At 44.6% G+C, this 25,792-nt stretch overlaps 1 protein-coding gene across 8 annotated transcripts in view; it reads left to right on the top strand.

Annotated features, from left to right (window-relative positions):
• SLC6A6 (solute carrier family 6 member 6) overlaps positions 1–25,792 on the top strand; it is a 121,383-nt gene that overhangs the window by 20,840 nt on the left and 74,751 nt on the right. For 4 of the 8 annotated variants that reach the window (XM_055804976.1, XM_055804978.1, XM_055804972.1 and 1 more), the window contains exons 3-4: positions 2,926–3,001; positions 5,499–5,654. The exons of the other annotated variants lie outside the window; for them this stretch is intronic. In XM_055804976.1, the coding sequence (XP_055660951.1) occupies positions 5,624–5,654 (31 nt within the window). In that variant the 5' untranslated portion in view covers positions 2,926–3,001; positions 5,499–5,623. The remainder of the gene's footprint in view (positions 1–2,925; positions 3,002–5,498; positions 5,655–25,792) is intronic. 8 annotated transcript variants of the gene reach the window in all.

Below are 25,792 nucleotides of genomic sequence, written 5' to 3'. Positions count from 1 at the left end.
TTGTTGCTGGAACCTCTGAATGCCAAGACTCTGAAAGAGGTAACTGAACCAGCAAGTTCTGGAAATATTTCCTAGATAGAAACTCAGGAGGAGTAGGGGAACACCAGCAATGTAATTGTATAACAGAGCATGTCACTTTTTAGCAACAGAATTTCCTTGTCAAGTTTAGAGTTTTTTGTTTGGACAAATGGCTTGTGTAGAAACTGAAGATTTTTAGTCTCTGTGCTGTTCCAAATTTTAAGCTTTTGGTTTTCTTGATGTGGGGTTTTTTTTGACATCACTTAGTGATGATGAATCCATGTTTGCGTGGCATGATTGGTCAGCTCAGACATGCTTAATGACTTACGCCTTATAAACTACATTTGACTCAGTATCCTTTGTTGTTGGAAGGAGAGTCTGCTGCATTATGCAAAGTCAGGAAAATTTACTTCTAATCAAAAAGTTTTGCCATGGTAGAAGTCAACAAGACTCAAACAGTGCACGATACTCCTGCTTATTTCCTTTCAAGGACTGAATCTTGCACATGGTATGTCTTGAGAATGACAGTCGCAAGCAAATTTTTAGTCACACAGCTATTCTCAAAAGTAACTAAAACTGGATGCAAGGGAAGATCTGTTTCATAATAATCCAACATATTCACAAATATTTTCTCACTGTTTCTTTACTACTTGTCAGCTGTCCTTTCTTTTCTTCTATTCCCTTGTATTTCTTCTTAGGTTTGTGTTTTGATGATGCCTGTTTTGTTCCCAGAACCAATCTTTGCATTTATAGTAGATGGTTTTGAATATTGATGAATCTACATTTACAAATGTAGCTATATAAAGTGGTTGCTTTTCTATGGAGGTTGCTTTCTTTTACTAAGCAACAGAGCAGACCTGGATACAGAAGGTGCAGGCAAGTTTGTGATCAGTCAATCTGTGCAATTGCACCAAGCGACGTGACAATATAATTCATGCTGTGATATACCACTTTAAGGCTTGGCCTGGTGCTTGCTGGATGATGGTTGCTTTACATTACGATGGTGAGATGTTTCCCTTCTCCTAAGAGAATTTGGGGTATATTCATCGACTGGTTTTGTTAAATACTTCTGGCTTCCATAAGATCTTTATCACTCAGGGTGAAGAAGGGTAGCTCCTTCAAAAACCTGGTGCCATCTCCCAAGACATTACCTCTGTGGTATCTGGCAGTTAAATTAAAAGCAGGTTACAGTACAGCTTGTTTTGTTTGAATGTTTGTCAGTCAGCTGTTGAGAGAGGTTTCCCTGAATGTACGAAACTTGTAAGTTAGGTGTTGTGTTTCATCAGGAGGTATTCTTGTTAAAGAATTGCCAGAGACAATACAAAAATTAATCTTGGTTATAATGTAATCCTGATACAAAATGCTTCATTTCTTCTTGGCAAATGAAGTTTGGCATCAGCAAGTATTTACATTTACATTGTTTTTAAACTCCTGTGTGTGCTGGAAGGTAGGATGAAATATTTCCTAGATAGCCAGACTATTCCTAAGAAAAGATATATCATGGAGCAGAAATTTAGAAACATTCTGTTCCAAAGGATGCCGCATGATCAATACAATTACACCGGGGTTTTACTGGATGTCCAGAGCACATCTTTCATTGTTTTCGTATAGGTTACCCCTCAATTTTATTTGTTTCATTTCAGAGCTTTCCAATTTTCTACTGTATCAGCAGTTGCATGAGCTACCTTTCGCTGTGCTCCTGCTTTGACATATTCCTATCCATCCACATTCTTAAGAGATTCTTTTCCCTGTGCACAAGGAAAAGTGACAGAAGTTACTGTTGGTTAACTCATTACACTCTGATGCTCTCTATCTTAGCTCAAATCACTAAGTAAATATAACTGATATTTATATGTCATATCTCTTCATGACTGTATATGTTTGTTACTTCCACTTTTCCTGGGTTCCTAGTGCTTGTGTAAGGAGAAGTCACAAAACATGGAGAGAATGTTGGTGTATGTGGAAAAATCTTGCATGGACCTTGATTTCAGGAAGAACATACACATGTGCTGATAAACAGTTCGTTATCTAAGAAATACTTAAGAGAGTGTTTCTTAAATGAGAGTGCTTCTCTGAAACTGAGCATTTGGTTGCTGGGTTGTTTTTTTTTAAATATTTCAACACTCTGCTGATAGTGTTGTGAAATCCTTGCTGGGCCTTCGCCAATTAACTGAATAAACTTTTACTTGTTTAATGATTTTATAACTCTCATATATGAGATAAACTTGCCATTTGTTCATTTAACTTCTCTCCTGCCTTTTGTGTGTACGAATACTATCTAATCTCACAAAGACCCCAAGTCTTTGAGACTTAAGTTCTTGCAAAGTTAGCAAATACAGCAATCAGAACGTGTTTGGACACAAAGGTTTCTTAATGTTTTTCACTGTATTTTTAGTATTATTAAAGATAATTACTGTTGTATTATTAAATACATTGAGCTGTTATATTCTGTGATGTAATTTTCCACATTGATACTTACACTTATTAGTACACATTCCATTTAAAGTCGTTTTTCATTGCTTGGTGTGTGACGTACTTCAGAGAAGAACTGAGATCTTACAAATCTGCATCCCAGAAATTGTCTGCGAAATAGTCCTTCCTAATGGCCGACCAGCCCCTAAAATTCAACTGAAAGGTTAAGATCAGATGTATGTTAATGTCACAGAAGACATGAAATCACTGAGTAGGATTTCTTTAATTACAAGAGGATTGAATAGGAACAAAAAATATTCCCTACACACTACTGACTTTATCGATTTGTGATTGTTGGTATTATATTTCATGTTTTCAAGTATTCATGGATACAAAATTGGAAGCATGAGGAAAGGTATAGAAATCATACCTAGAGGCAGTGAGAGAATGGGAGAATTCTCATTCACTACCAGTGACATAAATTTCTGTCCACAGGGCATAGGCATTGAGAGGAAAATAACTTCTATGAAACAAAGGGCTGTAACAGCCTCATTTTTTTCTCTGGACCCAGGTAAATTTCATCCTAAGACAATAAATAAATAAATAATATAAAGTGCAATGCTATTTTCTGATTCATTATCTTGTTAGACTCAAAATAAACATATATCATACTGGAATTGTAATAACACAGGCTTGGTACATACAGAGGGAATCACATCCAACTACTACATATGAAGAAAACATACAAAAGGGAATGATTTAGAGGAGAATGAAATTCTCTTTTAGACTGTGATGGTTCTGCTGTGTTTCCCCTGGAAGATGGTCCTTCTCATGTACAGACTTTTTTGCATATTTTCTTTTTTTTTTAAAAAAAAAAGAAGAAAAAATTCTACTGGTATATAAACAAATGTCAGGTATTTAGCTACTGTTATAAGTTGAAAAGCAACTTTAAAATTAGAAAGTTCAGGAAAATAATATAAAATCACTGTATAATAATATGTACAATACGAGTTATATATGTTTGTAATAATATCAAATGGTTTTCTCTTTTCTTTGCACTCTGTGTCACCTGAAAATGTTTCTTCAGGTTCAGGAACTGTTTAGAGACTGCATTTGTCAAATATTGTAGGAATAGGAGAAAGAATAATAACAGCAACAAATGATTCAATTATTACTACAATTATCATTGCTGTTCTTATTATGAATATAATTTGCTTTAACACCTGCAATGCGGCTGGTGATTTTCAGGCACTTCAGTGCTTTCGCTTTGTTCTACAGAGTTGATAACCAAGGACAGAAGTCAGGGAAAAAATGTCAATAAACAGTATGGAAAACGTACCCATAAATCAGCACTCTCTTATAGCAATGGAAGCAGACTCTTAGGAGGGTTTCTATGGAAGGGACTTAGCAGATAAGCCCTGGGTGGCTGGGCAAGGCTTAGGGTTGGACCATGGTGTGATGGAGCACGGATGGAGTGTGGTGCCCTGGAGCAGGTGGCTGGGAGCCTCTCATGGCAAGGCTGTGCTAGCAAGAGCATCAGAGCTTTGAAGGCTAAAGCTTGCTCCATGCAAGATGGGAAGCTGCTTGAGGAATTCAAAACCTCAGTAAGGGAAGTTCTTCGTGAGCCTGTGTAAGTAGGGATATGCTCTGAGATGACAGCAATGGGGCAACTGTGGTGTAAATCCATCTGGCTATATAGATTTCAGCGCTGCTCAGCTGAGAATTTGGCTAACAGCTTACAAATCCCCAGTGTTTCACACACTGGAGTACAAAACAACTGTTCTTTCAGCCTATTGTGTAACCATGAGTCATTAGCCTCTGCTTGAGGATGATCCAGCTACCTTGTCAAGGAACTGGAACAAAACTGTGCATCTCAGGTGACTTAAGTTATACAACATGGAAAACAAATTCCCTCTGCCAGCATTTCGTGGGCAGCCCTTGCACATTCCTAGGTAGATGTTCAGTGCCATGGCCTGAATTTCCTCCCATAGAAAGGCCAGATTTGTAAAACTGCTTCTTACCCAGCCTTAAATCTCATTCAAGTCTTCAAAATAGATTCAGGAAGATTGTGCTGAAAAGGGTGATTTTCACCCCTGATGGCTGATTCGCCATAATTTCTGTGTTGAGTAGTGGTGCAGCTCAAACACTGAGGGAAGAGGATGAAGATAAGAAACAAGTGGCCAATACCACTTTAAGAATCCACAAGAGAAAAGTAATAAAAAAGAAATACAATAACTCAGATAATAAAAACATTATCTTACAGATTTCATACAAACTTTGCCTTAGGGAGGCCACCTGGTTTGTGTTTTACTGACACAGCTGTTCAGATTTTTTTTTCCTTTTGCTGTATAAAAATAGAGGAATCTGAACAGCTGTTTGGGTTAATTTTTTTAATGCCTTCAGTAAGTAAAAATAAAGGCAAATAACATTAATAAGCAATGTGAAACTGCCTCCAAAGATGCTTTAAAAACTTTCCAGAATAATTCCTGGACCTCATCCATGACGAATAATGGTCTGTTGTCCATGGAAGAAGCTGAGCCAGATAGGCACATCAGGCATTTCCACTGGCGTGCTAGCCAGGGGTAGCATTAGCTCTCCAGCATCTCTTCTCTTCAGAAGGAAAGACTTGTTTAGATTGGGGAAAATTGGCAAACTTGGTTATATTGGTATCAGTCCACAGTAAACCTATTGACTTCACTTAAATCACTTAAAATTTCTGTAACTGAAACTAAAAAAAATTCAAAACAAAACAAATTTTGCTTAAAACCATCCATAACCAGTTTCATTGCCTTCCAGGGAACTACTCCTGAAGGAGGTGGTTGAAGGGAGAAAGGGAACAGAGCTTGTAAGGATGTCTGGATAGACACCATTTCCAATGAAAAATGTCATTTTTTTGCAATTTTCAAAACCACAGTGCTGGGGGGGGGGACAGAGGTGTCTGTGCTGGTTAGTGCTGTCCCTCCTGACACACAGCACACCAACAATATCCCGGCAGGTTGAAAATGAGTCTGGTTTAACTGGGTGATGGAATGAAACAAGTGGGAGTCATTTTGCTTTTTGTTGCCCAGTGTTTCACACACCTCTAGCGGCAAACCCTCTTCGTTGCCAAGACAACCCCGAAGAAATACGAAATCCAGAACAATACCCTGTGTACGAGAAGCCTCGTATTCTTTAGTGCACGCGTTCGTTTTGAATGTCAAGAGAAACACTGCCCTCCAACCCAGGTAAGTCCAGGTAAAGTTATAGGTGATATCTGTAAGATTATAATGACTTGCATTTATAGATTGTCTTTTATCCTGACGGCTGCCAAAGCTTGAGGGCCGGCACAGAGAGCCTAAGCAAATGTTATCCCTGCAGTGCAGCGTTGCCTGAAGCTGGCCAGACACTGCCAGGAGGGTTTCTGGGGGCTGTTGTGAAACTGAAGTCAGGGCTGGAGTGCTGATTGCCCTCCCCAGCCTGTGCTGCGTGTGGAGGTGGCTGCAGTGAGCAGGGAATGCCAGGCTGTGATGAGCTGCCTTTACAGTGGTTTCTAAAGATTTCTCGGGCTACTGAATGCAAGGTAGTGCAGCCATAAAGGTCTTTTCACTCAGTAATTGGGATGGACTGACCTGGGCTCAATCTGTAGGTCAAAGGAAATATAAATGTGACTTAAGCCTCTTCACTTAATGTCTTGGCTCAATGCAGGACATCGGAAGGTCTGGAGCTTTGGGTTTGTTAATGCTTATTTATTTAACCCCAATGAATGTACATTGGACAAAGGTCCAGGAGGTCAGAATAAACATCTTCAGAGTCTCTTAGGGCATCCTCTTGCATGCACTAGCCTCAGGGACTTTTCTGTTTCTCAGAAAAAGGTTATGCGCAATTTGCAAATATAAGATTTGCTTTTCCAAATTAATTCCAGATCATCTTTAAGCTTCCCATTTTATTCCCAGTGACAGGCAGTAAGTGATAATATTTTTTCTGAAGAATGATAGGAATACTCTTTTTACCATGCTTGAAGTTGGCACTGACCTCCTCATTAAGAATGGCTGCACCCTTAGGAAGTAATAGAAGATCTCCATTTGGTTATAGCTCTTTGATAAATAGGGGAGCAGCACTTGGAGCAGGAGACACTGGATTCTGCATAGCAATGCATCCATTTTACTGTGCACCCAGTATGAAGAGAAATCCATGTTAGCCTGCTTTAAATCATAGCAGCATCCCAAAAGTAAGCAGGAGAAATGCCATCATCTTTTGCATCCTTTCATTCTTTGGCTCTCTGCTTCCTTCGTTCTGTCCTTTTGTATCAGCTGCCTGTGAAGATGTTCCCAGCAGGAAACTTGGCAGCTTTACGGGCGTATCCTGATGAACTTGGTCTTTACACGAGCAGGAATCTCTGGGGGACTGCAGCCTCCTCTCTTCCACTGCACCCCTAGAACCACATCAGTTCCTCCTTTTACGATTGTGTGTTGGGGTCCAACAACTCCAGGACTTTTGGCTTTAAAAGGCTAGTAGCAAGCAGTAGTAGCAGGTAGTTTGGTCTAACAGGAGCACCAAACCACAACAAACCAGTTGGTGCTGAGAACTCCATGTCTATGCTATTGACGCTCAGGGTTTTTACCCTGAGTATGGCACTAGCTTAGTCCTGTAGACTGAGCTCTGAAATTGTGCCACGGTATGAACCGAACCACAGTAAGTCAGGGATTCACATTGGAAGCACACAGCTGATCCAGACTAGGACACAGATGTAGATTAGCGTTTTAGGAGCAGAGGATCAAACTGGCCAGTGTTGAAAAGCAAGTGTTGCCTATTTGAGCATCGTGGTGAGGCACTCTGAAGCAGAGCTGGGTCTGCTTTGACGGCTCCATCAGCACGTCCAGAGCTTCACCTTCCATTTATGTGACAGTGTCTCCCTGGCTGCGGGAGAAGGAGCCCTGTGAATGAGACGTGGGGCTGTACTTCAAGCAGCAACCCTAGAAGCAACAGTTCTGCGCTGTACCCTCGTTTGTCTCCCTGAAGAACAAACTCTACAGCACACTGGGAACCATCACACCTTCATCCCATTAAAAGAACACATCCTGTTAGATTTCGGGTGAGGCATCCCTGAGCTCAGGCCACTCCGCACTCCTGTTTTAGCACCTTAGAAACAAACTGAAAACTCCTTGCTGCTCAGGAACAAAGGAGGTGTATGGAAGAACTGCAATTTCATAAACTGTCGAGTGGGAGTTGGAGCTATTATAGAACATCCCGTTCCAAAAGGAAACAAATGATAGCCTGATGCTGCCGGGTAGTAGTGACGTACACGGCTGCAGCGTGAGTCAGTCTATGTCAGATACAGACCTAGAGGGAAAACATTTGTGGCAGTGGGACCGATCACATGCTCATAGATGGAATTACCTCAGCTCATTTTTCATGCGGGTGTTAATGTATTTGCTGCACTTCTTGAGCAAAAGGCAAATAGCAGTGTAGAGGAAAAAGTCGCATGTAGGAGCCGTTCTATCTGTCTCTTCTTGCAGCCTCCTGCTTCCCACCCACATCCTGCACAGCCGATGATAATGTATCACGAGCCTTTTGGTATATCACTGTTTCGTTCAGTAAAATGGAATGTGCTGTTGTTATTATTTGTGTTATTTGGAATCGCAAAGCATGTCCTATTCCAAAGGCATAGGTCCATGAATGGGACAATTAAGTGAATTATTAGGAAAATATTTTGTTTATCACTGAAGTGGTGTCTTGCTTTAATAGTTTACAGCTCAGCTGAATGCTTGTATTCATTTAAAAATGAAAACTGAAGCCTAAGTGATCCTTTTAAGGCCCTAAAGGAGCCTGTAGAGCTAATTCTCTGGTATGTGAGGGGTGTGTAATTATGTATAAATTGTGAAATGAATTGGCTGTTTACTGGAAAGTTATGGTGATCTCGTGGATAATGTCAGTCCAAGATAAGAAACCCTGGCCATGGTTTGAGGACAAGGAAGCTTTAGTGGTTATATTACCTTGAGGTGCTTCTATCCCAGACTTGTTTTCCCACCGTTTTGCTCCAGCTCAGCTGTCTCCCAGTTGTGCCAAATAACTCTTTGTGTGACTCTGCAGTGAGCCGCATCAGGAGCTGATGGGGGTTAAAGACCATGAGCAGAACATCCTGTTAAATAGGAAGGATTTTGTCTTCTTTCTTGTGTGTTTTTTTGTTTTTGCAATTTATTTCAACCAGATCAGTTTCCTAATCAGCATGGCCCCCGGGAAGAACTGCACTGGCCCAGCTGAAAGGTCCGAGTGTTCTGTGGTGGGGGGAGATGCTGGCAGGGGCTGATGGTGGGAACTCTGTGACAGCGTCGCCACCAAAATCTGCAAATCAGTAAACCATAGCCGGTAAAACATTGCTTCATTCAGCAGCAAAACAGAACAGCCGCTGTGCCTCCAGAAGGAAATAAAAAAGCGGGGCTGTTATTTGTCTACAGACCATGTAGCCAGGGCTGGAGGACAAACTGGGGGAAGGATTTGGGTTCAGGATGCTGAAGTCTGATGGACAAAAAAGGCCTCAGAAAGCAGTAGCAGTCATTGGGTGTTTCCCATCTCTTGTGCTGGAATCTCATAAACGTAGTTGACCTTTTCATGGCGGTTCAGTCAAATCTACAGCGAAACTACAGGTCAGAGTTGTCATCTGACACTCAAACAGGGCCAAAATAGTGAGCTCAGATCAATGATTCAGAGCAAAAGCAGAACTCTCCTTGCACTGGAACTGAGAAGTCTGGTTTGTGCCCATGTGTAATCGCCTTAGTGACATTTAAGAGCAATGTTAGAATGAGGAAGCTTACCTGGCACCCTTCCCCACTAGACAGGGAGAGGGCTTTGCTGCTGTAGTTGAAGTCCATAGGTGAGGAAACCACTCTGGGACAGCTTTAACCTGTAGCAACATTAGCAGAAGCAAATGTGTAGAAAAATGCTTCATTACACACTTTGCTTATAGCGAAGCCCTGGCAAACCAGGCTGGCTGCTCCCGAGACGGAGGGAAGGGGTCTGGCTTGAAGCACGTGGGGTGCCTATCTCCCCAGAACGGCAAGCCTGGGGCTGGAGCAGTCTCCCCAGGTCATCGTTATCTGCTGCATCCTTCCATCTCCCCTCCTCTGCCCTGGCATGGGCACCCTCCCCTCTTATCACTGAGGTGGCAACATTTTGTTTGCACAGCTGAGCGCTCTTGAGCTGACTGTGCATCCATCAAGGTCATAAAGTCATTCAATCCCTTGACCAAAATACCTGCAGCAGCCTCAGGTCAGAGCTACAGGACTGCACTGCTGCTGGCGTAGCTTGCAACACTGGAGGGGTAACTTCCCTGCTGTACTACAAAGCAGCTTTCCTGGAAAAGGGAATGTTTGCCAGTATTGCAAAATGGTAATTTTAAGCTCATAAAGAACTCTTACTGTAGTCTTAAAGCAGTCTTGCAAACCAGCCGTACCCTCTCTGTGCCAGTCTCAGATGAAGTGCCAACACCGTCAAATAAAGAGGTGTTTGCAGCATGTGCTGGTGTCCCAGGGCGGCTGGCGCAGGTAGTGACAGCTGGCAAGGCGTCAGCATGCGGCACCGCTCCGGGATGCCGGGCAAGGGTTTGCCTGCTAGCAGGCGTGAAAAACGGGACTGCCACGGCTGCTCCTCCTCCAGCTCGCTGGATGGCATCCCCCCCAGCAGGCCTGCTGAAGCCATCAGCCTCGTCCCGCTGCGCTCGCAGCTCCTCACCCTCCCAGACCAACAGTCCTGGCCGTTACACGCGGCACAAAGCTCCAAAGAAGCGGCGAGGGGCAGGCGGTGTGCTCGGCCCCTGCGGGCTGCGAGGGGCTGATGTCGCTGGCCCGCAGCCCGTGGGCATGACTCATGCGGGGGAACAGAGAGCTCTTCATGGGCCGCAGGAAAACACGAGCCGCGTGGGAGGCAGCGCGGGAGGGCGGCGCTCCAGGAGGGAATGAGGCAAAGGTGCTGGAATGACCCTGGGAGCTTGGGGAGGCGGTACGGACACACACACCTCGGCCCCCAGCACCGAGGGCTGGAAGGAGGTCACCTCCTATTTGGATTTCTTCCCCTGAGTTGTTTTGAACAATTCTGCCTTTGTTTTTAGAAGGGATCGGGGGGGGGGGGGGGGGGGGGGGCGCGGAGAAGGGATTTTATTTTAGAGGAATTCCCTATGACTGGAGCTGCCTGAATTAGTCAGGAGCAGGGGAGATGGGGCGGAGGAGGACGCTACATATCCAGAAGCGGTACGTAGGTAGGGAGCTCAGGCTCCCCCGACAGCATGACGGTGGCAGAGGCACAGCCCATCGCGAAGGCACCTCTGCGGGGCCACCTTGCTGCTCCTGCCCCGTGCCGGCAGTGCCGCAGGGCTGGCGGAGCTGTGCAGCACTGAGGCGATGTTTTTAGCAAGCCCTAAGTGAAGCGAATTATGTGGATGAGCCCAAGTATAATCAAAGCTGCTGTCACCAGGCAAGGGAGGCATCTCCTGGTACCTGCCAGCGTCTTTACGATGGAGGGGAGGGGAAGGTACTGGGGGTCTGCGTGCAGAGCGGCTGCTGCTGCCTCTTGAGGAGGGGGCTGATGCCACCACTTCTCAGTCTGTTACGTCAAATGCCTAAAAGCGACAGCACTTGTGATCATGCCAACATGAACAGTGGTTTCTGAACGCTTCTGAAAGTCTTTGAGATTGCCTGAAGAAAAACATCGAGTACTGAGGATGATAGAGCGTATTATGTCTAATTATATGAACCCCGGAATCAGCTGTTTCCCCTTTCTTTGGTCATTCTGATATAATTGGAAGCAGGAAGACATTGACAAAAGAAATACTGTTTCTGTGAGCCACCCAATGCAACCTATTTTTGCAGATTTTTGCTGAAGGTTCAGAACCAGCAAATTGAAATAATCTCACAGACTTACACAGAGTCTAAACTGGCCACTGCATCTGATTTTTGTAAATGGCTCTTTTATGCCTGCAAGAAACCAAATGAAACCTCCAGATGTAAATATCATTGAACTGTGGGACTTCGGAAATCCAGACTCAGCTGTACATCAGCTTCAGAGCCTGAAGTTAAGATTTGTTATTGTGAGTGCACATGCTGGGAATCGGGATGAATAGCAAACATGCAAATTCAGTATTTAATTACAAGTCACGTGGAATCAAAATAGACAGCTAGTTCCATTAACGCAGAGGCAGACAGAAGCACTGACTGTGATTTCCTATAGATGTGAGGTCACACTTGACTAAGTTGATAAGGTTGTCAGGATTTTGTGAAAATGCTCACAAACTGCAAAGTTTCATGAATTTTCTCATGACCAGAGATTCACACCGTGTTTACTGTTTCCTATTCAGTACGATCACTTTTCACTAACAGAATCAGGAAAACAACATCAGGTGACTTGGTATGATCAATCAACATATCTAATGAACAGCCAGGACTGAATAGTTGGAGCAAAGGGATGCTGAATGCCTTCGAGTTAGAAAGTGATGGGCCATGGGTTTTGGTGGGTAACAAAAAAAGTTTGAAAAATATCAGCTTCAGTTTTCCACTGATTTGCTAACTAAGATAGGGACTTGTGCTAAATTTGCAATTAATATTATTTTAAAGAATAGATCAAACAGCTCAAGCAGATTTCCTCTAACTGACAAGTTCCATTAAACAAGAAAGCTCATTCTTAGTAGGAGATTTTAATATAACACTGAGAACAGAGAACAAAACAATGAATGGAAACATATCAGCAGTCAATTTCCTGAGTATTCAAGCCTGCATTATACTTTGTTCTTTGCTACAGCCACAGCTCTGTAATTATCAAGCGTATTCATGAGACTTTTTCCTATTGACACTCAGCATGAGTGTGGCTGGAAAGAGATTAAGCTTTTGTGGCAGCCATTTGAATTTGTCTAACTAAAAACAACCTGCGAGGCCGTGGGGAACTGTATGTCTCGGGGGATTTGTGATGGTCTGCAGAACCTGTGGGTCACAGGTTCAGACGTGGGTGTTGGTAGCGTGCAGGACTTGCAGCTCTGTCACGCCGGCTCAGCAGCTGGCTGCGGTTACGACTTGCTGGCAGGGCTGGCACGGTCGTGAAGCAACGACTGATGATGGGGCAGATGCCTGAAGTTGTTCCTCAGTTGTATGACTAAGACATGCTTGTTGGCCCACAACTGGAGATTGCTGGGTAAGCCATTGCCCAGCAGCTTTTCCTCAGGAAAGGAGTTCCGTTCCCCCTGGACTTCATCTAGCTTTCCCGTAGACACTGTAGCTGGTTCTCAGCTGATACTTGGAGTGGACTCTTGGGTCACACTGGGCCAGGTTATCCCCCGGTGCCGTGCTACCAGTGGAGCCTCATTTTGCTGTTAACTGTTGTCTTCGTGCTCCTTATGTGCCCCACGTCTGGGAATCCACGGCAGTGTGGGAAGTGATCTTTGTAGGAACTGGTCCCTGGACAGCTTTCAGTGCAGGTTTGCCTCTCTCTGCGGCCGGTGTGGAGAGAATGCGGTGGGGAGTGAGAACCAGGGTGCGGGGGGTGCTGGCGATGGCTTTGGGGAAGGTATCGGGGGTGGGCACGTGGCAAGTGGACTGCAGGGAGGGGAGCGAGGTGGAGGTGGTTGCTGCGGAGCGGTGGGAGAGGGAGCTGGGAGCACCTCCAGCCTGAGGACACCCAAAAGGCTCATGATAACACTCATGTGAACAGAGCCTTGATTTCATTTGCAGTAACCTGGCGTTTCGTGTCCGTAGCTGGACGAGGCTGTACCCATGCGCAGATGCGCTGCCCAAGCAAGAAGCATCTCTCCCAAGGGAGCACCGCATCAATTTGCTGTTTGGTACAAGTCTGGGTGGGAACTCAGATCCTCAGCTTGCAGCCCCGCTCCATTCCTCAAACTGGGGTACGCACCATGTCTTTTTACACAGTTCTCCATTTCTGTGTAAAGAACCATTTTAGCCAAAGATGGGAAACCAAAATCCTGTTTACTTAGGCTCCTTCGCAGTCCCATAGAGCAGGAGCGTTAGCGTTGGTGTTCTGGCTCTACTCCAAATCAGGTAATTACTGTGCATTCTGCCCTACTTACACCCCCCCCCGTAGTTTCAATTAGAGCAATTGTTTTCATTTTTCTTTCCTGCCCTGTCAAGTATTAATACAGTTGCTGTTAAGCTGCTGGTGTGGTCCCTCGCTTAGGTGTTGTGTTTCCATGGTAAAGGCAGACATCCTTGTATACATACCTGGACCAAAGCGTCATTGGCACACACTGGTGTCATTCCATAATGGAGCTGCGTTGGTTTGCACCGTGTGAAGATATGACGTTCCTACGCAGCCAGCCATGTTCTTCTCTCTAATTAAAGGTTCTGTATGAATGCTTATAATCTATCTATTTTTCTACTTGCTCTTCAGCTCGGTTTGCAAATAACCTGAGGTTTGTCTAGTCATTTATACTGGTGGTCAAAGTGGTGGTATATAAGCAGTATGGCATGCAGTTTTCTAACGTGCTTTTCCCCAGCCTTTCAAAAGTGGCTTTATAGGGATATCTAAGCATTGTCAGTCTTGGCTGTAGTTGGGCAGATAGAGTTCGTAATGTGTGATATTTTATGTTACTAATTGCTGGAAAACTTGGTCTTTGGAAACAAATGTCTCCAAATTCATCAGGAGAATTAAGAACATGGAAGCATGCCTGAAGGCTACACAGCACAGGAGATGACCCGCTTGCAGCTTAAGCCACCTGGCATGTTGAGCACTAATGTTCACAGCTGAGGGCCACAGCACTTACTGTGCTGTTTATCTGATTAAGAGAGCCTTCCTTTCATCAGGTAAAGAACTTGGCTTGCAATGGCGTGTGTTAGGGCTGGTGGGCTATGTGACACACAGTGGGGTGAGGTTTGCTGTCCGATTCTCTAGTCTGTCATGTGGCCCATCAGATGCTTATCACTGCCATATGCATGGGCTGAATGGATGATGTTGGGGGTGCACGGAGACTTGAGCAGGTCATGGCTGAGGTTGCTCAGCTGCTCAAGGCCACGGTGGCTGGAGTCATGGGGACCTTTCTAGTGACCTCCCACTAGAATAAGGCCCATGTGCAGAGGTACAAGTAGGCTGTCTGTGATTTTCTACATAAAATAAGCAGGGATTACCTTTCCCAGCACTCCTGTTGGACAGTTTTCTGAAATGCATAAAATGCATTTGTGGCTCAGTTTTCAGTAGCAAAGGAAGCTGGAAGCAGATTCTCTGCAAACATCTGGTTGATTCACATAGGAGGCAGTCGAGTTGCCTACCCATACGCGTCTGGCACGATACAAGATGCTGTGATACACTACAATGCCTCCACGTGTCCCACATTAGCTCCATCTGTCTGTAAAAGAGCACGTGGGTCTCCTGTAAGTCCTATGTTTTACCTGCCAGCCCTGCAGGTACCGTAGCTGATCACAAGCTTTTAAAATACCTCTAGACGCCTATATTCAGACACTTCAAGCCCACCCACTGGTGAAGTGTTTCAGCTGAACAAACACTGATAAAATTTGTCTTCAGAATGAGATGTTGGGAAATTAAAAGATCCTTTGTAGCATTAGTAGCATTTTCATTCCAGATTAAAGCTATAGGCTGTACCCTCAGCACCAGTGGGAGAAGGGCTGGCACCTTCACGCAGCAGCTGAGTAGTCTCCTGGTCTGGGGAAAGCTGGGAATGGGGTGAACAGATACCTGCGATTGACAGGTGTGTGTCAGCACCTCTCATAGGCAGCATCGGGCTCAAGGCAGCCCTGAGGCAGGTCTGTATTGAAGTACTGGGTTTAGATGATGGTAACTCCTACCCTGGAAGCTGTTCTCAGGGTGGTACGAGCTGCAGTAATCCTGAGGACATTCCCACATAGTGCGTGTATAGAAGTGATGTAAAAGGTCCCTGTATACTTCCCAGTCCCATGACAAGTGCAGATCAGCTAAGCTCAAGGATCAGAGACCAACCTGTATCTCATTTTATCTGAACTCCAAATTCTCATGATTTCAGGTAAACCACCCTGACTTTGCCTGTTCTCTCACACTGCTGGTTTTTTTTTAATAATGTATTTTTTATCCATATGGGGAAATATTTGGTGTCTTCAACAGCTTCCCCAGGCTTCTGAATTTCTGAAATGACAGTGGCACTGTAGGTTTTAAAATGACGATCAGCGTGACCCCAGAGCTGACCGCCACTCTCTCTTCCTTATGCAGTAGCTGTTTGCAGAGTCAGTGCAATTCTTTATATACAGGTTTTTTTCACCCCCTTCATGCAAAACAAAAGGGTTTGGTTGTTTTCCCAAAGCAAACAGTCTGTGTCAGCTGTCTCACATGAACAAAAAAAAAAACCAAAACAACCAAAACAGCATAGCTTTTATGTCCACATCCATGAGTGGCAGGTCACAGGTTCCCTGCAGAAGTGACAGGGAAGGTAAACAGCTCAGAACACGCCGTGTTTGCCGTGCCATTCCACTGCGCAGCAAAAGCTGTTCCCAGCCTTTCTCCCTCTTATGCGGCTTTGTAAATAGCAGTTAATAAAAAAAGAAGCCAAATGATCGTTCGTTACGAGACTCTAATTACAGCCCACCCAAGACTTTTCTCCTGCACGAAAGGCCTGTAGGAATTTAGCCACCGTGAGCTAAATCAGGGAAGGTTTTAACTGTTGGGCTCAATATAAAACCAAATCAAATATGAAGGAATACACCTCTCGTATCGTGCTTTTCCAGGAAAAGAAAGTTCTAAAAAGGCAAAAGCCCAAAACACCGGAAGGTTTTATTTGTACTGATCTGTATGAAGCCAGTTATTATCCTATCGATTGTTTGTGGAGTCGCTGTTTACACAAGTGAAAAATGGCACATGAGAACACGTACCAGCGGTCTATGTTTTCCAGTGAGGCCCCGCAGTGCTGGGACCAGGAGCAGGGAGCCTGGCCGCTGTCCGGGTGTCCCCTCTGGTGGCTCGTGCAGGCGTTTAGAAGGGACGAGATGAGCCACGCGCAATTCAGAAGAGCTTCAGGGATGTGCTGCATTTAGATGGCTGCCTCTGTGGGATGTGGCTGGCGTGGCCACTTCTCCCCAGCCGTGGCCGGAGGAGGGCTGTGGTTTGGTGCCTTGTGCCTGGTGGCAGTCCCTGCTGGCGAGCGGGGTCTGGAGGCTGCAGGTTTGGTGCAGTGAGGGCAGGAGAGCCTGTCACTCTCCAGCACACTCATCTAATGTTGGCAAAGGGTGTAATTGTGGTATCCCACCCAGCTCTTGCAGAGGCTTTAGAGGAGAACACGCAGATGGAAATCAGGTTTAAACTACCTGCACCTCCTTGAAATCACTCCTCGGAGAATCGTTTACCAGGTAGTGCAAGGCTGGGTAACATACTCCGGACCATAACGAATCATAAGATTGCTGACAGAGACCTGACCTCAGCTGGGCACAAAGGGAAAAAGGATGCTTTTGAAATCAATTTTCTGTCAAACCAGTTGCCAAGGTAGAGGTTTTAACAGAATGGATGATACTGTCCCTTCTTAACTCAAATCCTGCCGGCCACATTTCACACCATCTGGAGTTTGTGCAGAGCCCGCTTTGGGAAGCCAGCCAATAAAGAATTACAATAATCTAATCTTGCCGCGATAAAAGTGTGAATAACCATTTCAGAGTCTTGACTGGAAAACTACTGCAACCTGTCAATGCACCTTAGATGGTGGCCGAGAGGGCAGCTGGTGACACACTGGAAAGCGTGTCTCAGGAGATAAACAGGACTTGGCTCATACCAGGCACCGAGCTCAAAACAGTCACATTTTCATCAACTGAAACAGAGGATGGAAGGAGAATGTAACTGTTGGGCTTGGGAGAGGTGACAGCCCCCATCCACACTGATCCCCACGGACACCAAGGCACTCAGCACTTTTTGGGAGGGCTGGGGCTGTGTTTTTACAGCAGCTGCTCCAGGGCCACTATCTTTTAAGCCTCTGCAGCAGTCTCTGCTGGAAACCTTTGGTTTCACACTTTTAATTGTTTCTCAGATGGGATGAGAGTTGGTTCAGTCTTTGGTTTCCAGTGTTGTGGAGTTCCTAGTGGCAATTTTTTTTTTGTCCCAACTTAAAAAAGGGTTGCCACATAGCTTTCCCCACATTGTCTTTGTGTGGTGAAATAGATGATTTCACTGTAATGGCCACTAAAATTTTTAAATGGCAGTTTTCAGGACTCACTAGTGCTTGGGAGACAAGGCATCTGCTTTAGCAATGTTCGTGGCTTTACATAAATTTGCTTCTTAGCATCACCTTACAAAGGATCCTGGGACTCACCGACATGAGCATGCACTTTGCCACCTCTCAATTCACCTTGCACCGTGCTTTATCTTTGCTTAGTCTGGTGCAGCATAGATGCTTTCTGTTTCCACCACGTCTCCTCTTTCAGCCTGGCTGCTACAGGAGGTGGGTAACTCCAGAAACCTGTGTCAAACTCTAAATGAGAAACCTGCACTTCATGCTGCTTACAGAAAAATTCTGCTGCTTTCTTCAAGGGATGTTCCCAAAACAGGCATGACGTGAGGCAAACCAGAATTACTTTCATTGACAGACAGGTGCCTTTACGCTGCTCTGCAGCACTGAAGAGCTATGTTCTGTGGCCCTTTTGCAGGCACTCACAGGTAAAACAGTGAAAGTAACTTGCCCCAAAATCCCATAAGCAAAAGCTGCCCAAGCCTGGCTCCATATCCAAGTGTTTCATTTTCTTTGTAATTGTCCAGCAGCCCATGGCAGGCCTGCTGCCGGATACGTATTGTGAAAGGGTCCCAAAGCAGGGTTTGCTGTTCCTCTCTGTTTAGGTGAAGGGTTTTTCCCTGTTTTTACTGGCATTGAGCTGTGTGGTCGCTTCCAAGACAGGCTGCTTTGCACACAAGAAGAAGTGATGCAAGCTGGGGATTGATGCGAGAGGCTTGCTGTCACTCACAAAGTGCAGGAAAGGGACTGTTGCTGGGGAGTAAATCCCTCAGTTCCAGCCCACCTAACCAGCAGCTGGGTTTCTGCTTCGTACCTGGAGTTAGTGTTTGGGCTGCCTGGAAACTGCTGTGGGGTGAAGTACAAGGATGCTTATAGAATTAAATCACAGACTTCAGTGATTACAGCATTATTTTGCACCTCTCCTGTTTTTATTTCTAGCCTCACAGCCGATTGAAGCCACCTTTAAGGCAGGAAGTTCACTAAGGCTGGGACCTGACTTTTACAAGCCTCATCATTTGTTTCAAACCAGATCTAACTTCACTTTTGCTAGTTCAGGTCAGTGGAGTTACATCCCTAAATCATGGGAATTAGGACAAGAAGACCCCCTGTAGCACATTCTCTCTGCAGTACTGTGCACAAAGGGAAGAGTTATAAAATAATTCAGGTGAAGTTTCCAAAGTGGCTATCATCTAGTCATGCACTGATGGGTTGATGGTTTAAATCCATGGTAAAGTGTGGGCTTCAGAGGAGACAGCCCGGCATCGCTGGCTGGAGCTCTTAAAGAATGGCATGATACCCAAAAGCCCAGTGGCAAACTCCTTGGCTCCTTTATGCAAGAGTGTGTGGAGAGCGACCACCACTGTTTAAATCACCCATCTTGGGTTTCTTAGTGCTTCAGAAAAGGGCAGTTTGCGTGCATCGCCCAGAGAGAGAAGATGAGCACTGATGTGCCATTCAAAACCATTGGTCTGGCCTTTATGGATCCAGCTGTAGGCAAGGGCTGGGGTGAAACATGTCGTGGGAAGGCAGATAGCACAGACATGAAAGCAGCACAAAACATGAGAGCCTATAAATAGCAGGAAATAAAGAACAATACTGTGATAAAATCCATAAGACAATAAAGACCAATGTGGCAGAGACCGTTTCCCCCCCACCCTTCTCCAGAGTTTCTCCTCTTTCTCAAAGCTGCAGAGATCATCTGACTGCTGCGTGGTAAAGCCCAGCCAGTTAAGCACCAACTCAAGCGCTTGGAGCTTTACACAAAGTATTTCAAAACCCTGTTCCTCTTTCTTTCTTGATGTCCTGCCATGGCTATTGTGGTATTTAAAACCATTCCCAACTCACCAGCTCGTCAGAGCAAGGAGAAAAGAGGGAAAAGGAAGGGGGAAGAAAGCCCTATGGAGATTCAGTCATTAACAGCCTTTATAGGGTTTCAGACATTTTTGTGGTAATTCTTTGGAAAGGACACATCCTTGATGAGCTGGGGTTTATTTTGCCACTGGCATAAGAAATGAGACTGTTTCCAAGAAAATGTTTGCTGTTTACCAAGAGGAGGGCAAATGTAACTCGAAAATGGCCATGGATGTGAACTAGGAACCTTGTTTAAATTTTGGGTAATTACCAGCTCCTGACCTGGCCCCTTTGAACTGGATGAAGAGCCAAGGAAGCCTCTGGCAGCCTCTCCATCATCTATGGCTGTGCAGTGGGCACTGCAAAGCTCCCTCCCGTCTCTGGCAGCGGCAACTGAAGGCAGTGAATTACCCTGAGAGATAGCAGAGAGAGCCATCGCGTGTAAGCCTGGATCTCCAAGGGACATGTCCTGTCAGGAGGTAACCGCTCTGTGGGCCCAGGATGTCTGAGTACAGCTCACAAGTTCACATCTTGCTGGTTTGGTGTAACCTTCTTTGGGGACCAGATTTTCCTGGGCATTTCTGCAGGACTCCGCCACGTGCTGCCCTAATTTCTGAACCAAATCTTCAAATGGGGTAACACTGACTTACGTGGAAGGAGTGAGGCTGCTTTATGGCGGTGGAGGACCGATGCTTTATTGTAGGGAACAAGAGGACATTAGCTTCAGAGTTAAGGTCACAGCTGGGACTGGAACTCAGGAATTACTGGGCAGGTCTCTCAACTGCTTCTGTTAGCTTGAAAGAGGGAGTTGTACTGAGGAAAACCTCCAAGAATATCCGATTTAATGGCAAATCCAGTCTTTTTTTTTTTTTTTTTTTTTTTTTTTTCCATTCTAAGATGCCTGCCTACTAATGAACGCTGCTTTTTGTGCTCGAACAATGGAGTTGCTCCCTCCTGGCCCACCCAATCCTCTTACAGGATCCCACAAGGGAGACGCAAGGACAAGCTCGGAGGTGATGTAACAGGAGAGGTGCATTATGCAAAAGGCGACCACTTGGGCTCGCTGGGATCAGAGGTGACGGCGAGGTCTGAGGAGGTCTAGCTAAAAGATTGGCTGGCCACCACTAGTGCTACGTCACACTCCATCATGAGGCATGGCTAACGAATGGGGGATTTGTGTCCCTCCACAGCTGGGGGCTGGATTTCTGCATACATGGGAGCATGCCCCGTGTTATGCTCTTGAGCTTTGTGTCCCTTCATGTTCCGTTACGCTGTTTTCAGTTCTGTTTTGTGGAGGCAGAAAGCCTCAGGGGATCTCCCTTCCACCCCATGGGCTGCTTCTTCCATCTGAGGCTGTATTTTGATCCTGAATAATGTCTACAGTTTTCTCCTGTAGGGTAGTGGGCCAGATATTCCTGTTCCACTTCTTTTTTTGGACAGATAAGAACATTTTGAGCAAGGGGATTAAGCAAATCAGCCAATTCATATCTTCTGACTCCTACTCAGTGCTTTAACCCATGTGAAACATCTTTCCCAGAACACTGCAATGTTTGTGAGGGGTCCTGGTAGCTAGACATTTGACTTCATCTGGTTTATGGAATTTTGCTTGTTCTGCCTTTCTTGATCATTAGTCCACGAGGCAGCTTGCGTGCTTTTCTGTATTCAACACTTCTTTTCTGCCTTTTTTTTTTTTTTAACATTTCCAGAAGGACTTGTTCCTTAGAACAGATGAAGCACATACCGAGAAAGCGAACAGGCCAGATTGTCTAGTGCTTAGCATCCACCGTTGAGGACAGATTTTCCGGAGAGCTCAGTTTCCAAGGAGGCATCTGAATAAGTGACAGATATTCAAAAGTGGAAATGTGCCCACTTATTTTGGTACTCAACTAGTGCTAGAGCCACTTTGAAAGACTTGCTCTGCTATGGCTGTTCTCCCTCGCTTATGCTACAAGATGTCCACATCTCCCTGTTGTGTACCCTATTTATGTCCCCCTGCCATGCTTACCCTCATGCCATGCTCCATCCCACAGGTCTCATCCTGCTTGTTACCGTGTCCCTCTGCTGTCACTAAGGGGTCAGCATGTACGTACACTCACATTTCCTTCAAGGGGCCCATCAGGGCTAATGCCCCAAATGCAGAACATATGTGCAACATAAATTAATTGTTAAGACTAATGCTGATTGAAGTTTGGTAATTCAGCCTGCAGGATATACCATATGTTTGAAGTGTATTGTCCAAGTTTAGATTTTAAACTCCCAAGGGCAGGGACCACTCCTTCCTCTATGTTTACATAGCACCAAGAAGACCAACGGTGCTTGGGTCTGAAATACATTAACCTTAGCCAATGCATTGTTAATTTTAATAATGACTAGTTAACATTAAAGCACAATGGATAAAATATATAGACAAAGACATATCTTGGCAGGGATTTTTGTCATGGGTTTGATGCCAAATTCCTACCCAAGTAAATTCTCACTGGTCATCTGAATCGCTGACATTGTCTTGGAAAACTCACCCTTCATATTGCACCATCCTGGTTTTCCCTTGTTCAGCAACTGACACTAAGGCATGGACCATTATTTAGGGTAACTTAGCCAGAACCCACCTAAGTGAAAAGTCTGGAATAGGAAGGCACCTAAATGAGATGCCAGACATTGAGCTCTGGGAATCACAGAGGCAGGATGGAGATGGACAAAGGAAAATAAAAGGTTTTGAATGTAAGAACTTAATGTCATTTCTTATTATATATCTCATTAATCTGTAGTCCCCAGAAACCACACTCAAAGGTTACTGTGCACAGGCCCTCCAGCGGGAGGATAAGAGAACTATAGGAATAAATCCAAACCTCGTCTGAACTGACAGGCTGTTTTTCAGTGCGAGTTATGCAACATGTTAGTACCTCTAGGTATAGGACCAGTGGGATTTAAACTTGTACAGCAGATGGTCCGTGCATCATTGCTGGAATGTGCCTGCTGACCCTAGGGCAGAGCCTGAATGGACTTCAAAAGAGAGACAGAGCATGCTTCAAAGTGTTATTGTTTAAATGTTCCACTAAATGGGGACTCCGGAACAAAATATCTAGCTGAGGTCAGTCTGAAAAATGTCAACACACATAATGAGAAAACAGCATGTTGTGTGAGAAAGAATATTTCATAGGGATATTCTGGCTATTTTGAGTTGATAAAAACCCACTTCTGTTGTGTGTCAGCAGCTTGTCATAATCTAAGTCTCTTTCCTCGTGAGCTGGGAGCTTCATTTGCTTTGTTGGAAAGAGCAAGGTCTGTACACAGAGGTCATAAAAGCCTTCGGAAAAGTGTCGATTTGTCCCCAGCCAGGTATGCTGGGAGAACAGTCAACCATTACGGCCAAGATGTGTTGCAATACTGCATTGAGTTCGCCTTGCCAGCCTCCCGCCCGCTCATCTCAGAGGAATCTTGTGAGGACCCCGTGTTTAGTTTAAGAGCATGATCCTGTGATTTATAATCATGTACCATGTTCTGTTCTGTTCCTCCCAAAGCCCGTAATGCCCACTCATAGGATATTCTTTCACCAGTGTAATCCACAAGTTTTGGCCTCTCCTCACTCTATTCAGGGGGACTTTCAGTAGGAAAAAGATTGAGTTTGTGTTGAAATCAATAGGATTAATATCACAAAGAAAGATTTCTTAGGCAAGTCAAGTTTAACAAGAACAAGCCTTCAGTTGGAAATTCAAGACTTGGCCTTTGATTTGCTGGTCCGGCTGGGCTGCATCTTAGGCGCTGCAAGTATCAATGGTCCAGTAGCTTTTGTTCAACAAAAGGTTTCTGTGTTGGCCACTGGCAATTCAACATGGGTGGCTGAAAAATAATTTCCTTTACTGGAAGCTAACAGCAACAACCTGAACTTTCACAGCACCTTGTCCTGCTGGGGCATGCCTCTATCTTGATGGAGACACATTACAATAACACAGAGATTAAAAGCTAACCCTCCCTGCAGACGTAATAATGATCCAATGCCAGGAAGAGCAAACAAGACCCTTGTTAAATAAAGGGAAGGCTTGTTCCCTTCACGTATCAATATTCAAAGATCAGCCAGCTTGGCACGCTGGGGTGCAAAGAAAGCCACTGGGCAAGGTAAAAAGCTAAAGGGCCTGGAGAACAGTAAGTGAGATGTCATTAAACTGAGAAGATAACTTGTGCCTGTTTGTAGAGTCTCTGTATCTTTGTAACATGTCGTAACTGACACAAAACTTGAAGAGCAATCAATTTAAGTGGGTCAAAAATAGCATCCACACCCTCGCTGGAGTCCCGGTTGTTACACTCAGTATCACTGCTCAGCTGTTAGCTGTGGCTCAAGTTAAGCAAAAACTAGTAAAAATGTCCCTAACCAACTATGAATTCAGCAAAGCTTTCAGGCTTACGCTTACCTTCAGTGTATGCTTAACTTCAGCAAGGATAGAAACTCTTTGTTAAATAAGACTTTTAGACCTGCAGAGAGCTGATAACAAAATCATTCAGAGTTTCATCTTTTTTATTCTGTTTGCAGAGTGCTACAAATAGCTGATACTGGATGTGTAGATTGTTGCAAGTATTCAGTAGTCAAAATTCAAAGTGTGTCAGTAAGTTAAAGGTGACCTGTTATCTCAGCGTTCCCAAAGTGGAGGAGTTACAACACATCTCTGCTTAACGTAATCAGGTTTAGGAATCCTGGTTCCCTAGAAATAGTGTCACTCCAAAACAGACACACTCTGCAAACTCTCCAACTTCAGCTTGTTAAACTGTTCATAGAGAATAAAAAGCATGAGTCAAGACAAAGTGAATTGGTTTAAAAAATCAGAACAAAACTTTGCACAACAGGGAAATAAACTCCAGTAAACCGAAGGAAAAGATATTACATCCATTATTCAGTTCGCATTTTTTACTCGAGTATAATAGGACTATAAACATTTTCTGTCAACAGCTTACAAAGAAACTTGTTCTGAAAGTGATGCATGGTGAGAACTTGCATCTAAATTGGGTACATCTAAATTAGACTCTGACTACGGAACATTCCCAAAGGTGGCGTTTGGTTAGAGCTAGTCAAGTAACATGGAAAAGAGTTCACAAATATTGAAAGAAAAAACACCCCCAAACCTCACAGGAGCCCTCCCTCCTTATGTTCCTTGTGCAGAAGTATTTGGGGGACAGCGTGTTTATTTGGGTTTGCACGTTGCGGGCATGTGGTCCCCAGTTCTTGCAGAAAACACACTATTTGGTATTCTCCTCTTAAGTTGCAAAACATGGCCAAGTGTTTTCCAAACAAGGAAGGATTTATAAGTGCACGGGGTGAGGCCTACACCATTTCAGTTCTCACTGCAGTAGGTGGCAGAGATTCTTTACATTCTCTTGCTCATTTACATTAAGCAAACAAACAGAATTCCCAAACCATGAAGCCCACAAATTATGTATGTAGCTAGTCTACGTAATCACAAGTTCCCTTTATGGTTACTTTTATCTTCCCTTTCTCTCAAGCTTTCCCTTGCCTGTATCGCTGCTGGTCTTTACTAAGCCCCACATTCTACAAACATTTATGCGCATGATTTACTTTATGCTTTTAAGCAGTTGCAGCAAGTTCAATAGGTGTAAAATAGATAATGAACTAGAACACAATAGACCTGCATATCTGCGCAGATCAGACTGAACCAAGTGAAGTTACAGCTGTACAGAAAGTTCAGCATGCGGGTAAGAGCTTTCAGGGCTGTAGCTTGCAGGACATACCAGAACTGGTGTTTGTGTTTTGCAGCACCTGGCACAAAGGGACTCCAAATCCGACCAGGATCCCTAGATCCCAACGTACTAGTAAGTAGTGAACTGCCATAGGGACGATAATTAGGCACCAAACAGCAAGTACTCAGAAGTTCGCAAAGACTCTAACACAGGGTATTGTCAATACATCTGCTGATGTGTGCATCTGTAGATTGTTCATTCAAATGCTGCCTCTTTTGGGAATGCAAAAAGATTCCCACTACCCATCAGCTGCTACCTGATCTCTTTAAAATAAACTTGTCTTAGTGGGCATGTGTCTGCATCACCAAAGAGACTATCAAATTTGGCACTGTGCTGCACCAGGAAAGCCAAGTCCGGGTGGCGGTGACTGCTCGACATTCCTACTCTCAGATACCCTATCGTTAGGTCAAGGTTGTAGCACAGTGGCGTGGGGCAATGAGCCCCCTGCCTGCACGCTGCCTGTCCAGTGGCTAAATCATCGTTAGCCCAGACATTTGTTGCACACCATTATACAGGGGTACACTTAATATCAGCCAAAGGAAAGGTGAATGACTGTAAGCGCTTTGACAAGGCTTTAGTGGATATCCAGCAGGGACAGCA

The sequence above is a fragment of the Falco peregrinus genome, chromosome 5 (assembly GCF_023634155.1).
Source record: "Falco peregrinus isolate bFalPer1 chromosome 5, bFalPer1.pri, whole genome shotgun sequence".
NCBI lineage: Eukaryota > Metazoa > Chordata > Aves > Falconiformes > Falconidae > Falco > Falco peregrinus.
This window is presented reverse-complemented; position numbering and strand designations above follow the sequence as displayed.